Source organism: Megascapheus bottae, chromosome 34 (assembly GCF_031878675.1).
Source record: "Megascapheus bottae isolate mThoBot1 chromosome 34, mThoBot2.hap1, whole genome shotgun sequence".
In the NCBI taxonomy this organism is placed as follows: Eukaryota; Metazoa; Chordata; class Mammalia; order Rodentia; family Geomyidae; genus Megascapheus; species Megascapheus bottae.
In genome coordinates this window covers 7,884,537-7,901,176 of record NC_143542.1, presented here as the reverse complement: position 1 = coordinate 7,901,176, position 16,640 = coordinate 7,884,537, and the positions used below count along the sequence as shown (strand labels likewise).

General features: G+C 52.7%; 2 protein-coding genes across 3 annotated transcripts in view; both read left to right on the top strand.

Moving 5' to 3' along the window:
• The first annotated feature begins 4,124 nt into the window (after positions 1–4,124).
• Mrps17 (mitochondrial ribosomal protein S17) lies at positions 4,125–6,834 on the top strand. The gene is made up of 2 exons (XM_090324155.1): positions 4,125–4,559; positions 6,415–6,834. Exons 1-2 carry the CDS (start codon positions 4,437–4,439, stop codon positions 6,682–6,684), a joined length of 393 nt encoding a protein of 130 aa, XP_090180281.1. The 5' UTR covers positions 4,125–4,436; the 3' UTR covers positions 6,685–6,834.
• Positions 6,835–10,870: 4,036 nt separating this feature from the next.
• The window catches only part of Nipsnap2 (nipsnap homolog 2), a 30,227-nt gene continuing 24,457 nt past the window's right edge, over positions 10,871–16,640 (top strand). For both annotated transcript variants that reach the window (XM_090324372.1, XM_090324373.1), the window contains exon 1: positions 10,871–11,069. In XM_090324372.1, the coding sequence (XP_090180498.1) occupies positions 10,978–11,069 (92 nt within the window). In that variant the 5' untranslated portion in view covers positions 10,871–10,977. The remainder of the gene's footprint in view (positions 11,070–16,640) is intronic.

The following is a 16,640-nucleotide window of genomic DNA, read 5'->3' as shown; positions in this document are numbered from 1 at the left end:
CTGGGCGGGCGGGGAGGACTGCGCGGGCCGGGGAGGACTGGGCGGGCGGGGAGGACTGCGAGGGCCGGGGAGCACTGCGCGGGCCGGGGAGCACTGCGCGGGCCGGGGAGGACTGGGCGGGCGGGGAGGACTGCGAGGGCCGGGGAGGACTGGGCGGGCGGGGAGGACTGCGCGGGCCGGGGAGGACTGCGAGGGCCCGGGAGCACTGCGCGGGCCGGGGAGGACTGGGCGGGCCGGGGAGGACTGCGAGGGCCGGGGAGGACTGGGCGGGCCGGGGAGGACTGCGAGGGCCGGGGAGGACTGGGCGGGCCGGGGAGGACTGCGAGGGCCGGGGAGGACTGGGCAGGCGGGGAGCACTGCGCAGGCCGCGGGAAGGGGCGGGGACGCTCGGCCGGCACCGTGCCCTCGCACCGCTGCTCGCCGCCCGCCACAAAGCAGAGCCCAGGGCCCGGGCGCGGCCCTTCCAGGCCCCCGGGAATCAGCGAGGGGGAGACGGGGACGCCACCAACCCACACCCACAGAGACAGAAACAAAGTATCCCGGGCCGAGGCCCGCCTGCCCCGGGCTGGAAACCGCCCTGCAGGGGGAGGGCAGGGGGAGGAGGGCAGGGGGGAGGAGCGCAGGGGGGAGGACAGAGGGAGGAGGGCAAGAGGGGGGCAGGGGGGAGGAGGGCACAGCCGAGGGCAGAATGGAGAGCAGGGCGGATGGGGGCACAGCCGAGGGCAGAATGGAGGGCAGGGCGGAGGAGGGCACAGCCGAGGGCAGAATGGAGGGCAGAGCAGAGGGCAGGGCGGAGGGCAGAGCGGAGGAGGGCAGAGCGGAGGGCAGGGTGGAGGGCAGAGCGGAGGGCAGGGCGGAGGGCAGAGCGGAGGAGGGCAGAGCGGAGGGCAGGGTGGAGGGCAGAGCGGAGGGCAGGGCGGAGGGCAGGGCGGAGGGCCAGGCAGGTCCGGAGAATCCCCTGTGGAGAAGGCCGCTGCCGCCAGGCTGGAGCTCGGAGCCAGACCTGCTCTGGAGAGGCGCCACGACCCCTCCAGACCCATCACCCCTCCAGACCAGAGACCACCACCCCTCCAGACCAGAGACCACCACCCCTCCAGACCAGAGATCACCACCCCTCCAGACCAGAGACCACCACCCCTCCAGACCAGAGACCACGACCCCCTCCAGACCAGAGACCACCACCCCTCCAGACCAGAGACCACCACCCCTCCAGACCAGAGACCAAGACCCCCTCCAGACCAGAGACCATGACCCCCTGCAGACCAGAGACCACCACCCCTCCAGACCAGAGACCACCACCCCTCCAGACCAGAGATCACCACCCCTCCAGACCAGAGACCACCACCCCTCCAGACCAGAGACCACGACCCCCTCCAGACCAGAGACCACCACCCCTCCAGACCAGAGACCACCACCCCTCCAGACCAGAGACCACCACCCCTCCAGACCAGAGATCACCACCCCTCCAGACCAGAGACCACGACCCCTCCAGACCCATGACCCCTCCAAACCAGAGACCACCACCCCTGCAGACCCACGACCCCTCCAGACCAGAGACCACGACCCCTCCAGACCCACGACCCCCTCCAGGGCTACAAGTCACGATAGAGTTCAAATCCCACGAGAGAGAGAGGGGGGGGGGAAGAGAGAGGGAGAGGAGAGAGAGGGAGAGAGGGAAGGGAGGGAGGGAGGGAGAGAGAGAGACAGAGACAGAGAGAGAGAGAGAGACAGAGACAGAGAGAGAGAGGGAGGGAGAGGGAGAGAGAGAGAGGGAGGAAGAGGGAGAGGGAGAAAGAGAGAGAGGGAGGAAGAGGGAGAGAGAGGGAGAGAGAAAGGGGGGAATGCAAGCACCTTCCACACTTGCAAAAATGTATGCTTGACAGCACCAGATACTGCTTGAACTCAGTGCCTGGGCACCGTCCTTGACAATTTTCCTCAAAGCTAGAACTCTACCATTTGAGCCAGAGCACAACTTCTGACCTTTTGTTTAATGTATGTGATACCGATGAATTGAACCAGGGGCTTTGTGCATGCTGGGCAAGCACTCTACTGCTAGGCGAAACTCCCAGCCCCAGTATATCTACCTTTCGTGTGTGTGTGTGTGTGTGTGTGTGTGTGTGTGTGTTACTCATGAGGCTTGAAATCAGGGTCTAGGCACTGTCCCTGAGCTTTTTTGTTCTTAGTAGTGATCTTTTTTTTATCATTAATTAGACATGAGTCTCATGGACTTTCTTGCCTGGCTTGCTTTTGACCTGGGATGCTCAGATCTCAGCTGCCTGAGAAGCTAAAATTACAGGTGTGAGCCACCAGCACCTGGCTTTAGTTTTAGTACCTTTAAAGAGCATAGAATTAGGGCCGGGAGTTTGGCCTAGTGGTAGAGTGCTTGCCTAGCATGCATGAAGACCCGGGTTCGATTCCTCGTACCACATATAGAAAAAAGCCGGAAGTGGTGCTGAGGCTCAAGTGGTAGAGCTCTACCCTTGAGAAAGTCCAAGGACAGTGCTCAGGCCCTGAGCTCAAGCCCAGGACTGGCAAAAAGAAAAAAAAAAAAGAGCATAGAATTATAGCCTGATTTAGGAAGTATCTCTGAAAATTATGGGTTTCTTATATGAACTATCTTTTTTCTATTCCTATCAGAATAAATGTGTTGTTTTGGGGATTAAAATATTCATTGCTATACCACAAAAAAAAATAAATAAATCCTGTATGCCATCATCTGAGAGACTGTGCGAGGACACAATCTTCTGTTAACAATTCTTTTGTTTTCTTCAAACAAATCCTAGGATCACTTTGAGAAAAGAACTGGCAGACACTGAAGACGGCAATGGCAGACCTTTCTGGACAGGGATGCGGCCTCGTGGTGCAGTGCTCGCCTGGCATGCACCACGCCCGGGGTTCAATCCCTGGAACCCCATACCCAGAAAAGCCCAGGAGAGGCTCTCAGGCGGCAGCGTGCGAGCCTTGAGCAACCAGTGTGCAAGGACAGTGCCTGGGCCCCGCGTCCACGCCCCGGGACCGGCAAAAATTACACTAAAAGCATCACCCCCGGAGTCCTTCCCGTGCTGCCGGCCCCGCTCTCGTGTGGAGGACCCCTTTGTCCTGCATTAGCCCGCGGAACGCTGCACGGGCACGTACGCAGGCCTGGCCTTTCGGGTGAGACTCTCTTCTCCCTTTGTCCCAGCACATCGCTCAGTGTTCGGTAACGGCGTGCTAAGAAATAAGCAAAACAAGTTAGCGTTGACGCAAGTCTTCCCTTCCCAAGCCTGGGTTCAACTCCCGCGCGGACAACACAGAACCCGGAGCGGCAGAGCGGAAAGACCCGGGCATCCTCCTTCTCCTCCGATTTTAACGCTTCAGAGGGTGCGCTGGTCTCGTGTGTGCGTGATTAATGGACAGACAATAAATCTACTTAGTACGAGGTTCCGCGCGACGCGCCATACCCGCGGCAGGACGCCCCGGCCCCGCCCGGCCCGGCCCGGCGATGGCGCTGCAGGGGCGGGGCCTACGTGCGTCGTGACGCCACCGCGCTCCCCGCACGGGGTCGCGTCGCAGAACGATGAGGTCACACGGGGCTCACACAGCGACTGCTCTCATAGGCCCCGGCGGCGAGGCGTCGCCTGGTCTCTCGGCTGCAGGGACGGAGCCTACGTACCTGCGTCGTGATGCCACCGCGCCCCCCGCACGGCGGTCGCGTCGCAGAACGATGAGGTCAGCACGGGGTTCACACAGCGACTGCTCTCATAGGCCCCGGCGGCGAGGCGTCGCCTGGTCTCTCGGCTGCAGGGACGGAGCCTACGTACGTGCGTCGTGACGCCACCGCGCCCCCGAACGGCGGTCGCGGTGCCAAAGGTAGAGGTGAGCAGCGGTGCGCGGCGCGGCTCCGCCGTGTTGGGGCCGCGGGGCTGGGCAGCGCCTGACCTCACCGCTGTCGGGGCGGCTTCGGGAACCACTGACCCCCCCCAGGCCACCGTAAGGCCAGGCTCCGTCCCCGGAAGAAAACGCGGCCGCGCCAGGTCGAGCGAGCTCGGGGTAGCAGGGCCTCGGACCTGAGGAGCTCAGCCTGAGGGCAGACGGCGGCCCGGAGCGGGCCCGGACCGGGGCCCCGGCAGTGTCGGCGGCTGGACGCGGTGCATGGGCGGGGAGGGGGTCCCGAAGCCTCGGGAGACGCGTGCTGCCTCCCGGTGAACACGGGAGGTGGAGGTGGCACGCCTAAGCATCTGCGAAATGGTGGCCCCAGAAGGAGAACAGCTGTTCTGAATTTGGGCAGCTCTCATGACTGAGTTCATTTAACAAGTCATAAAAACCATCGTAGGGCTTTGGTTTGTTCTGAGATTGTTTGTTTGTAGAGCTGAAAATGAACCCAGAGCCCAGCTGTGCTAGGCGGGTATGTTAAGGTTTGAATTTTGTTTTTGTTTTTAGATCACCAAAGCCTTACAATGTCAGCAGTTCGTTCATCCATACATGCTAAATGGATCGTGGGGAAGGTAATTGGGACAGCAATGCAAAAAACTGCTAAAGTGAGAGTGACTAGGCTTGTCCTGGATCCCTACTTACTAAAGGTGAGGAACGTACCCGTTTTCACATGATCTTGAATTCTTTGGATTTGAGCAGAACACGAACTGTAGGAGAGATGTTGAGCATTTACTCTGCAGACAGCATGCCGGTCTGTGCATATAACGTGGATCACACCGTTAATTTCAATTCACTCTGATAGTTGCTATTGACAGGCATAGAGATATGAGAGCAGAGAACAGCATGCTAAATTTCCTCCCTGGTTGCTGTGAATAGCTTCTGAGAGAAATTTTTTTCAGCTTTTTTTTTTTTTAATCTGTCATGGGGCTTGAACTCTGGGTCTGGGCACTATCCCTGAGCTCCTCTGCTCAAGGCTACCACCCTAACCCTTGAGCCACAGCACCACTTCCTGTTTTCTGGTGTTTAATTGGAGATAAGACTCTCACAGACTAGCTTTGAACCTCGATCTTCAGATCTCAGCCTCCTGAGTAGCTAGGAATATAGGTGTGAGCCACCACACACTCCTGTCGAGGCCCCGTTCAGAGAAATGTTTGAACTGAGTCTCATGTATGATTTTATCCAGAGGACCATAGATGAAAGTTATTCCAACTATGGGGCTGGGAGTTTGGCCTAGTAGTAGAGTGCTTGCCTAGCATGCATGAAGACCCGGGTTCGATTCCTCGGTACCACATATAGAAAAAAGCCGGAAGTGGTGCTGAGACTCAAGTGCTAGAGCTCTAGCCTTGAGAAAGTCCAAGGACAGTGCTCAGGCCCTGAGTTCAAGCCCAGGAATGGCAAAAAAAAAAAAAAAAAAGTTATTCCAACTGTTGTAAGTGGCTTGTGGCAGGAAGTTCATTTAGCTATGTTGAAGCAGGTGTGTTCTACATTCCTAGGAGTAGTTGGACATGGATGAACCCAGGAGCTTGGCATTTACCCAACAGTCCTGTCAAATGAATGTAAAGATAAATCAGGCTGGCCTATGAGTGGTCTTTTGTATTTTAGATCTGGTTAGGAAAAACAGACTTAAAACACAGGATGGAGGGCGGGGAGTTTGGCCTAGTGGTAGAGTGCTTGCCTAGCATGCACAAAGACCCAGGTTCGATTCCTCGGTACCACATACATAGAAAAAAGCTGGAAGTGGTGCTGAGGCTCAAGTGGTAGAGCTCTAGCCTTGAAAAAGTCCAAGGACAGTGCTCAGGCCCTGAGCTCAAGCCCAGGACTGGCAAAAAAAAAAAAAAAAAAAAACATAGGATGGGGGCTGGAGGCTGGAGGAAAGAGAATGGGATAGGAAACTCAATAAAGTTGGAGCAGTGGAGATGGAGTGGAAAAAGATTTCAGGAAGAAAGCACAGCTGTTGGTGATGTAGGAACAAAACATAAGAGCAAGCCAAATATGGCCTGGCATTGGCCTTAGAAGAGCTGGTCTTGAATACTGACCCTGATGATGCTGTGTGCTAACCTTAAGCTGCTTTGCTTATCTGTGAAATGGAAATGCCTAATGCAGCAAGATTAGGGAAAAACAAATGATTCTAATTATCATTTACAGTTTATTTGCAATACTTCGGGGCAGGCTTAGAACTAAGTGTGTTAGATATCTTATAATGTTTAAGTGTCCTGATAACTACAGCCTCCTTTTAGGTGGAAAAAAAAATGAACTCCGAGTTATTATGTAATTCAATAGGTCATTGAGAGATTTGCATGTTCACTGGAAAATGTTTGGTGTGTGGAGCGATGGTTAACAGATAGAGCAAAGGAATGGCCTGGAGAGCTCAGAGTGGTTTTTTTGTTGTGTTTTCTCCCCAAGTTCTGGCTTCATTGCAGAACATTATCTTTGTATATTCTATTTTACACTGCCAGATCACCAATGAGAACTACTGATTTGTCCCTGTCTTTCTCTCAACAGTTTTTTAATAAGCGGAAAACCTACTTTGCTCATGATGCTCTTCAGCAGTGCACTGTAGGGGACATTGTGCTTCTCAAAGCTTTGCCTGTTCCAAGAACAAACCATGTGAAACATGAACTGGCTGAGATAGTTTTCAAAGTTGGCCGAATCATAGATCCGGTGTCAGGAAAACCCTGTGCAGGAACTGCCTACCTGGAGAATCCACTCATTTCAGAAACCACTCACCTAAGCAAAACCCTGGAAGAACCCAGCATCTCTTCAACACACTAAAGGGTTTGGAAGAAGTCAAAGGGAAACATTATATTTACTGTATGGAAATTTTTTTCTAGTTTCCATTAAGAACTATATCCAAGTTCTCTTATAGCATTTATGAAGTAAAGGGTTTATTAAAGGTTTTCGTAAGTTTATAAATTTTCAGGATTTTCTTTCCAGTGTACCTACTTTCATATTATACTAACTATGCCTAGAAATCTGCTGTATATTTTCTAAGTTCACTATGTTAGAAAATACACTGTTTATCATTCAAAAGCAGTTTTGTGCTGGGCGCCAGTGTCTCACCCCTGTAATCCTAGTTACTCAGGAGGCTGAGATCTGAGGATCATGATTCAAAGTCAGTCCAGGCATTAAATTCCATGCCACTCTCATCTCCAGTAAACCCCCAGAAAACCGGAAGTGGTGCTGTGGTTCAAGTGGTAGAGCAATAACCTTGAGCTGAAGAGCTTAGGGACAGCTCTCAGGCCCAGAATTCAAGTCACACAACTGACAAAAAAAAAAAAAAAGCACTTTTGTGGCTGGGAGGTTGGCCTGGTGATAGAGTGCTTCCCTAGCATGCATGAAGACCAGGGTTCAGTTCCTTAGTACCACAGACATAGAAAAAGCCAGAAGTGGTGCTGTGGGTCAACTGGTTGAGCATTAGCCTTGAGAAAGCTCAAGGACAACCCAGGAATGGTGGCTCACACCTGTAATCCTAGCTACTCAGGAGGCTGAGATCTGAGGATCGTGATTCAAAGCCAACCAAGGCCACTTAAGTCCATGAGACTCTTTAACTCCAATTAACCACCAGAAAACGGAGTGATGCTGTGGCTCAAGGGGTATGGCGGTAACCTTGAGCTGAAGAGCTCAGGGACAGCGCCCAGGCCCAGAATTCAAGTCCCACTACCAAAACAAAAAAGAAAGTCAGCATATAGAAAATAAATTTTTTTTTCTAGGTTCTGGTAGCTCATATTTGTAATCTTTGCTAGCAAAGAAGGCTGAAATCTGAGGATCCTGGTTCAAACCCAGCCTGGGCAGGAAATTTCATGACACTCTTAATTCTAACCACCAAAAAAGCCAGAAGTGGACCTGTGGCACAAGTAATAGAGCATTAGTGTTGAGCACAAAACTTCAAGGACAGGGCCAGGAGTTTGACCTAGCAGTAGAGCGCTTGCCTAGCATGCACGAAGACCGGGGTTTGATTCCTCAGTAACACATACTTGGAAAAAGCCAGAGGTGGTACAGTGGCTCAAGTGACAGACCGTTAGCCTAGAGAAAGCCCCAGAACTTGCAAAAAACAAAAGAGAGGAAAGATAGGTGAGTGTTTCAGCTAGTTGTCTGTATGCCTTCTGTCTGTCAAACACAAGAGAAGAGATGCACAAAGGAGTGAAAGTAATTTTGAGGTGGGGGGTAGTAACAGTAAATGTCCTCATACTAAATAACACACAAAGCAAACACAAAATGCCTAGCTACCAACTGCCGGGGCCAACCGGCAGCAAACCAGGGTTCGCAGATTGGGGTTCCTGAAATAGGGGACAAGGACTAGGAAGAAAAAGAAGAGAGACAGACACACCGGGTCTGGGATGTCCGCAGTCCAGGCAAAGACTGCCGAGACTGCCACGTTTATTTTCCACTCCCCCTTCTTCCCTCCTCCTCTCCCAGGAAACCTCCAGGTGTTACATTCATATGGTAATTCTCAGGTCATTTACATAGAATAGGGCCAGAAAGCAATAAGACAATATAGCCATCGTCTGATGCAAGTCAAGGTACAGTTTGATTCCACTCTGGCTCCCAACAACCAACTTTACATTTCAGGAGACTAGATTGGAAAGGATCTGTCATAAAGCTGAGATGAGTCTGGGTTGGGAACATGGCCTAGTGGTAGACTGCTTGCCAGACATGCATTAAGCCCTGGATTTGATTCCCTGGTACCATATATACAGAAAAGGCCAGAAGTGGTACTTGGCTCAAGAAGTAGAGTGCTAGCTTTGAGAAAGCCCAAGGACAATGCTCGGGCCCTGAGTTCAAGCCCCAGGACTGGCATAAAAAAATTAAAAATGATGAGTCAAGCATGTTGGCTCATATCTACAAATCCAGCATGTGAGAGGCAGGAGTATCCAGTAAGACCCTTGTCTTTATTTTTTTTTTTTTTTTTGCCAGTCCTGGGCTTGAGCTCAGGGCCTGAGCACTGTCCTTGGACTTTTCTCAAGGCTAGAGCTCTACCACTTGAGCCTCAGCACCATTTCTGGCTTTTTTTCTATGTATGTGGTACCGAGGAATCGAACCCGGGTGTTCGTGCATGCTAGGCAAGCACTTTAACCACTAGGCCAAACTCCCGGCCAAGACCCTTGTCTTTAAAAAAGAAAAAAGGGCACTAGTGGTGGCTCATGCCTGTAATCCTAGCTACATAGGAAGCTGAGATCTGATGTTTGTGGTTCAAAGCCAGCGAAGGCAGAAAATTCCCCACGAGACTCATCTCCAACTCAAAATCCAGAAGTGGAGCTGTAGCTCAAAGTGGTAGAGCATTAGCCTTGTGCAAAAGAGCTCAGGGACAGCACCCAGGCCCTGCATTCAGGCCCCACAACACACACACACAAGCACAAGTACAAGGCAGGTGCTGCTGGCTAATACCTAGCTCCCCTGGAGGCTGAGATCTGAAGATGGCAGTTCAAGCAGGAAGGTCTGTGAGACTTATCTCCAATTAACTACCAAAAAGCTGGAAGTAATGGTGTGAAAGCTAAGGGACAATGCCAAGGTCCTGAGTTCAAGCCTCAACTGGCACAATAAAATGCTAGTTGATAATTCACACTTGCAAGATAGCTTGAGTATGTTTCCATCCAGACTGCACTGAATACAACGCAAATTTATTTCTCTGTGTGCTGGCACTGGAGCTTGAACTCAAGGCCTGGGTGCCACTTGTGACATTTTGCAGGTTAAGGGGGGATGAGAAGCATGGATTTGTCTCGCCAGGCTGGCTTTGAAGGTGATCCTCAGATCTCAGCCAGGATTAGAGGCCTGCTACATAAAGGCTTTGCTTTTTGTTTGTTTTTGTCAGTCGTGGAGCTTGAATTCGGGGCCTCAACACTGTCCCTGAGCTCTTCAGCTCAAGTCTACGCCCTACCCCTGAGCCACAACACCACTTCCCGTTTTCTGGAGGTTAATTGATCTTTAGTGCCCAGGCTGGCTTTGAACTGCGATCCCCAGATCCCAGCCTCCTGAGTAGCTAGGGTGGCAGGCGTGAAGGACCCGCTGGGCTGCATACTGTGTTTTGACATCAGTACGCACAGCACATCCCTCTCCTGCTCTTCCTCATCCTGCCTCTTCCAAGTGTTCTTTTTTTTTTAAATAGGGGCATATCACAGATCCAAATGCAAGAGGATGCACTCTCTCGCCCTCAGCTTCAAGTTCTCCTAGCAACGGAGGTCTTCCATTCTTGTGCGCCGTCCAGGTTACACTGCCCGCTGCCCGCTTTCCTTTCGTGCACTGCGTTCTGAGCAGCCAGAATTTTCCCAAGTCCGCCGGGCTGGGGCCGCGCCCCGCCCCGCCCCAGCCTCCGAGGCCCCGCCCCCCGCCCCGCCCGCCCCAGCCTCCGAGGCCCCGCCCCGCGGCCCCGCCCGCCCCAGCCTCCGAGGCCCCGCCCCGCAACCTCCGAGGCCCCGCCTGCCGTCCACCCCAGCCTCCGAGGCCCCGCCCCAGCCTCCGAGGCCCCGCCCCCGCCCCGCCCGCCCCAGCCTCCGAGGCCCCGCCCCCCGCCCCGCCCGCCCAGCCTCCGAGGCCCCGCCCCGCAACCTCCGAGGCCCCACCCGCCGCCCACCCCAGCCTCCGAGGCCCCGCCCCAGCCTCCGAGGCCCCGCCCCCCGCCCCGCGGCCGCGCGCTCCCCCTGGCGGCGGCGGCGGCCCTCACCGCCACGGCCGCGCGCCCTGCCCCAGCCTCCGAGGCCCCGCCCCCGTCCCGCCCACCCCAGCCTCCGAGGCCCCGCCCCGAGGCACCGCCCCCCGCCCTGCGGCCGCGCGCTCCCCCTGGCGGCGGCGGCGGCCCTCGCCGTCGCGGCCGCGCGCCCCGCCCCGCCCGCCCCAGCCTCCGAGGCCCCGCCCCGCAACCTCCGAGGCCCCGCCCCCCGCCCCGCGGCCGCGCGCTCCCCCTGGCGGCGGCGGCGGCCCTCACCGCCGCGGCCGCGCGCCCCGCCCCGCCCGCCCCAGCCGCCCAGGCCCGGCCGGGGGAGGGGTCGCGGCGGCGGCGGCGGCGGCGGCGGCGGCGGCGGCGGCGTCACGGCCGCGCTCGGGCGGTGGGAGCCCAGGCTCCGGAGCAAGATGGCGGCGCGAGTGCTGCGTGCCCGGGGAGCGGCCGCAACTGGCGGCCTCCTGCAGCGGGCGGCCCCTTGCAGCCTCCAGCCCGTGCTCCGGTGAGCAGCGCCGCCCTCTCCGGGCGCGGCTGGGGAGGGGCCGCGGGGCAAAGGGCGTGAGGCCGCCGCCGGGCTCCGCGCCCCGGCCGGGCTGGGCGGGCGGCGGGCGGGGCGCGCGGGCTCAAGGTCACGGCCGCCGGGCCGCAGGCCGCCCCGCCGCGAGCCCGCGGGACTGGGGCCCGGCCGGGCGGGCAGCCGAGGCCCAGGCCCGGGCGGCGCGCGGCCCGGACGTGCCCTTGAGGGCGGCGGGTCCGAGCCGGTGCAGCCCGGCGGGGCAGCCGGGGAGACGCCGGATCCCACGGACACTTTCCCCGCGCTTCCCCCTCGGGAGGAGGCCGGGTCGGGCCGCCGTTCTTGCGTGCTCTACCCCTGCGGCTGGTCCTGCGTGTGGCCCGCGGGTGATGAGAGCCGCGGGGAGCCTCTACGAAGTGGACAGGCGATCTTCCTTGTTGCAGGGTAGTGTGTGTGTGTGTGTGTGTGTGGTGTGTGTACGTGCATGGACAGAGTGTGTACATAATATACATATAGTGTGTGTGTGTATATATATGTGGTGTGTGTACGTGCATGGACAGAGTGTGTACATAATATACATATAGTGTGTGTGTGTGTGTGTGTACGTGCATGGACAGTGTGTACATAATATACATATAGTGTGTGTGTGTATATATATGTGGTGTGTGTACGTGCATGGACAGTGTGTACATAATATACATATAGTGTGTGTGTGTATATATATGTGGTGTGTGTACGTGCATGGACAGAGTGTGTACATAATATACATATAGTGTGTGTGTGTGTGTACGTGCATGGACAGAGTGTGTACATAATATACATATAGTGTGTGTGTATATATATGTGGTGTGTGTACGTGCATGGACAGAGTGTGTACGTAATATACATATAGTGTGTGTGTGTATATATATGTGGTGTGTGTACGTGCATGGACAGAGTGTGTACATAATATACATATAGTGTGTGTGTGTATATATATGTGGTGTGTGTACGTGCATGGACAGAGTGTGTACATGATATACATATAGTGTGTGTGTGTATATATATGTGGTGTGTGTACGTGCATGGACAGAGTGTGTACGTGATATACATATAGTGTGTGTGTGTATATATATGTGGTGTGTGTACGTGCATGGACAGAGTGTGTACGTGATATACATATAGTGTGTGTGTGTATATATATGTGGTATGTGTACGTGCATGGACAGAGTGTGTACGTAATATACATATAGTGTGTGTGTGTATATATATGTGGTGTGTGTACGTGCATGGACAGAGTGTGTACGTAATATACATATAGTGTGTGTGTATATATATGTATGTGGTGTGTGTACGTGCATGGACAGAGTGTGTACGTAATATACATATAGTGTGTGTGTATATATATATGTGGTGTGTGTACGTGCATGGACAGAGTGTGTACGTAATATACATATAGTGTGTGTGTGTATATATATGTGGTGTGTGTACGTGCATGGACAGAGTGTGTACGTAATATACATATAGTGTGTGTGTGTATATATATGTGGTGTGTGTACGTGCATGGACAGAGTGTGTACGTAATATACATATAGTGTGTGTGTATATATATGTGGTGTGTGTACGTGCATGGACAGAGTGTGTACGTAATATACATATAGTGTGTGTGTATATATATGTATGTGGTGTGTGTACGTGCATGGACAGAGTGTGTACGTAATATACATATAGTGTGTGTGTATATATATGTGGTGTGTGTACGTGCATGGACAGAGTGTGTACCTAATATACATATAGTGTGTGTGTGTATATATGTGGTGTGTGTACGTGCATGGACAGAGTGTGTACGTAATATACAGATAGTGTGTGTGTGTATATATATGTGGTGTGTGTACGTGCATGGACAGAGTGTGTACGTAATATACATATAGTGTGTGTGTGTATATATATGTGGTGTGTGTACGTGCATGGACAGAGTGTGTACGTAATATACATATAGTGTGTGTGTGTATATATGTATGTGGTGTGTGTACGTGCATGGACAGAGTGTGTACGTAATATACATATAGTGTGTGTGTGTATATATATGTGGTGTGTGTACGTGCATGGACAGAGTGTGTACGTAATATACATATAGTGTGTGTGTGTATATATATGTGGTGTGTGTACGTGCATGGACAGAGTGTGTACGTAATATACATATAGTGTGTGTGTGTATATATATGTGGTGTGTGTACGTGCATGGACAGAGTGTGTACGTAATATACATATAGTGTGTGTGTGTATATATGTGGTGTGTGTACGTGCATGGACAGAGTGTGTACGTAATATACATATAGTGTGTGTGTGTATATATGTGGTGTGTGTACGTGCATGGACAGAGTGTGTACGTAATATACATATAGTGTGTGTGTGTATATATATGTGGTGTGTGTACGTGCATGGACAGAGTGTGTACGTAATATACATATAGTGTGTGTGTGTATATATGTGGTGTGTGTACGTGCATGGACAGAGTGTGTACGTAATATACATATAGTGTGTGTGTATATATATATGTGGTGTGTGTACGTGCATGGACAGAGTGTGTACGTAATATACATATAGTGTGTGTGTATATATATATGTGGTGTGTGTACGTGCATGGACAGAGTGTGTACGTAATATACATATAGTGTGTGTGTATATATATATGTGGTGTGTGTACGTGCATGGGCAGAGTGTGTACGTAATATACATATAGTGTGTGTGTGTATATATGTATGTGGTGTGTGTACGTGCATGGACAGAGTGTGTACGTAATATACATATAGTGTGTGTGTATATATATGTATGTGGTGTGTGTACGTGCATGGACAGAGTGTGTACGTAATATACATATAGTGTGTGTGTATATATATATGTGGTGTGTGTACGTGCATGGACAGAGTGTGTACATAATATACATATAGTGTGTGTGTGTATATATATGTGGTGTGTGTACATGCATGGACAGAGTGTGTACATAATATATATAGTGTGTGTGTGCGCAGGGCGCGCACACACCTGGGGTTGCGATTTCAAAGCCTCCTGGGCTTTTCTGCTCCAGGCCAGCACTCTGCCACTTGAGCCACAGCCATAGTTCCAACGTTTTGGTGGCTAATGGAAAATAAGTCTCCTGGACTGACTTCCCCGGTGAACCGCCGTCCTCACATGTAGGGTGATGAGTGCGGGCCTCCTCTTTGGGGATTCGTTCTGTAGTGCTGGTGATCAAATCTGCGGCTTCCTTCATGTCCAGACCTGACTTGGTAGAGACCGTAGTGAGGTGGCAGGTGCGCCTGGGGAGTGGAACTCCACCGAAGACACGGGAGATCTCCAAAAAGCAAGATTGAGCTCTTCTCTGTGAGGCGGCAGTTCCCGCCTGGAGCTGATACTCAGGGTCCAGTTACTTAAATTTCATATTTTTACTTCCAAGTTGATTTCATTATTATTATTTTCGGTGCCAGTACGGGCCCTTGAGATCAGGGCCTTTTCTGGCTCAAGTTTGGAAACTTGTGGAGTTTGTGATGGCCAGAATGCTCTTTATCTGGATAAAGGCGTGGTGAGTCCCCCTTAGAAGTCTGGGCTGCAAGCAACAAGCTGTACCAGCACACACGAGTAAGACAGTAAGGCTACGTGCTGATGAATATATGGACCTCTTTCTGCTGTTGTGTGTGCGATTGGGGTTTTTCATAGAGATGATAAAGAGTCAGCAACGAGCCCTGGCATAGGAGCATTTGCTGGCTAGTAGAGGTGAGTTGGCCAAGAAGGTAGCAGAGTAAGAGCATCCAGGGAGGGGGTGTATGGCTGCTACAGAAGGAGGAATCCAAGGAGGCCATCTGTGTCAGGACCACAGCCTGACAGAAGAAGACAATTTGCCAACGATGATGCTGCCCTGGGAGGTCAGTTTTGGAAAGCACTGGGGCTTCATAGGCACCCTGGCAGCGTGTCTGCTGTAATACAGCAAGGTGCCAGGTCCTGATTTCCCAGCTGCTGACTGTGGATTTGCTGATATCTCCCAGATACGAGAAGGCTTCTGCATCTAGGTTTAACTCATGCTTCTACAGAGCCTGTTCCTCTTTAGTTCTCGCCAAAGAAACATCCTTCAGTTAGTGGCAGAAGTCAGAAACTACAAGGTCTTCCTCAAGCCCCCCCCCACACACACATCTGTTGCCACAGTAATAGTTGTCTTTTTTTTTCTCTCTTCTTGGTCATGGGGCTTGAACTCTAGGCCTAGGCACTATCCCTGAGCTCCTTAGCTCAAGGCTACCACCGTACCCCTGGGCTGGGTGTTGTCTCTGGGCTCTTCAGCTCAAGGCTACTGCCTTACCCCCTGTGCCATGGCACCCCTTCTGGTTTTCTAGTGGCTAATTGGAAATAAGAGTCCCATGGTCTTTAGTGCCTGGAATGGCTTTGGATCTCTGTCCTCAGCGCTCAGCCTCCTCGTGACTAGGATCACAAGGCATGAGCCGCTGCGCTGGGCTTAGCAGTTCTGCCTTCAGCACATCAGCATTCCCCCTTTCCCATCCCACGGCCCTCAGCCCCCAGCAACACACCTCTGAACCCTACGACGAACATGGTCTGGAGCCTGTCATTAAAGAGGAAATCCTAACAGGACATTGCACTACTACAAAGATTTCTACTGGAGGGGCTGGGAGTGTGGCCTAGTGGTAGAGTGCTTGCCTAGCATGCACGAAGACCCGGGTTCAATTCCTCGGTATCCCACATACATAGAAAAAAGCTGGAAGTGGTGCTGAGGCTCAAGTGGTGGAGCTCTAGCCTTGAGAAAGTCCAAGGACAGTGCTCAGGCCCTGAGCTCAAGCCCAGGACTGGCAAAAAAAAAAAAGATTTCTACTGGATCCTAATCCTTTTTCCTGTCCTCCCCTATCCCTCAGCCAAGAAAACCTATACAAGACTTTTGGAACACAGATGGGGGCATTTTAATAGAGTGTGGATATTATGTGTTATGGAATTATTGTCGTTCTCAGTGTAATAATAGCATTTTGGATTTGTCTTTGTTTTTAGGTGATGTTTAGTAAAGTATTTTGTCCATACACTGTTTGCAATGCTTGTGTAAAAATTAAAAAGTAGGACTGGGAGCATGGACTAGTGGTAGAGTGCTTGCCTAGCATGCAAGAAGCCCTGGGTTCCATTCCTCAGTACCATATACACAGAAAAAGCTGTAAATGGTGCTGTGGCTGAAGCCGTACAGCAGTAGCCTTGAGAAAGCTCAGGATTGTGCCCAGGCCAAGTTCAAGCTCCAGGACTGGAGAAGAAGAAGAAGAAGAAGAAGAAGAAGAAGAAGAAGAAGAAGAAGAGGAGGAGGAGGAGGAGGAGGAGGAGGAGGAGGAGGAGGAGGAGGAGGAGGAGGAGGAGGAGGAGGAGGAAGAGGAAGAGGAGGAGGAAGAGGAGGAGAAAGGAAGGAAGGGAGGAAGGAAGGAAGCAGGCAGGCAGGCAGGCAGGCAGGCTGGCTGGCTGGAGGCATGGATTGGTCATCTCCAACTGATCAAGTGTGAGGCCCCAAGCTCAAGCCCTGGTACTGGAAAAAAAAATTTTAAAAAT

Bases quoted from the DNA above. Each gene is read 5' to 3' on its own strand.
- Mrps17 (XM_090324155.1), top strand. From the start codon at position 4,437: ATGTCAGCAGTTCGTTCATCCATACATGCTAAATGGATCGTGGGGAAG. The intron at 4,560-6,414 runs GTGAGGAACGTA...TTCTCTCAACAG, and splicing joins TGGATCCCTACTTACTAAAG to TTTTTTAATAAGCGGAAAAC.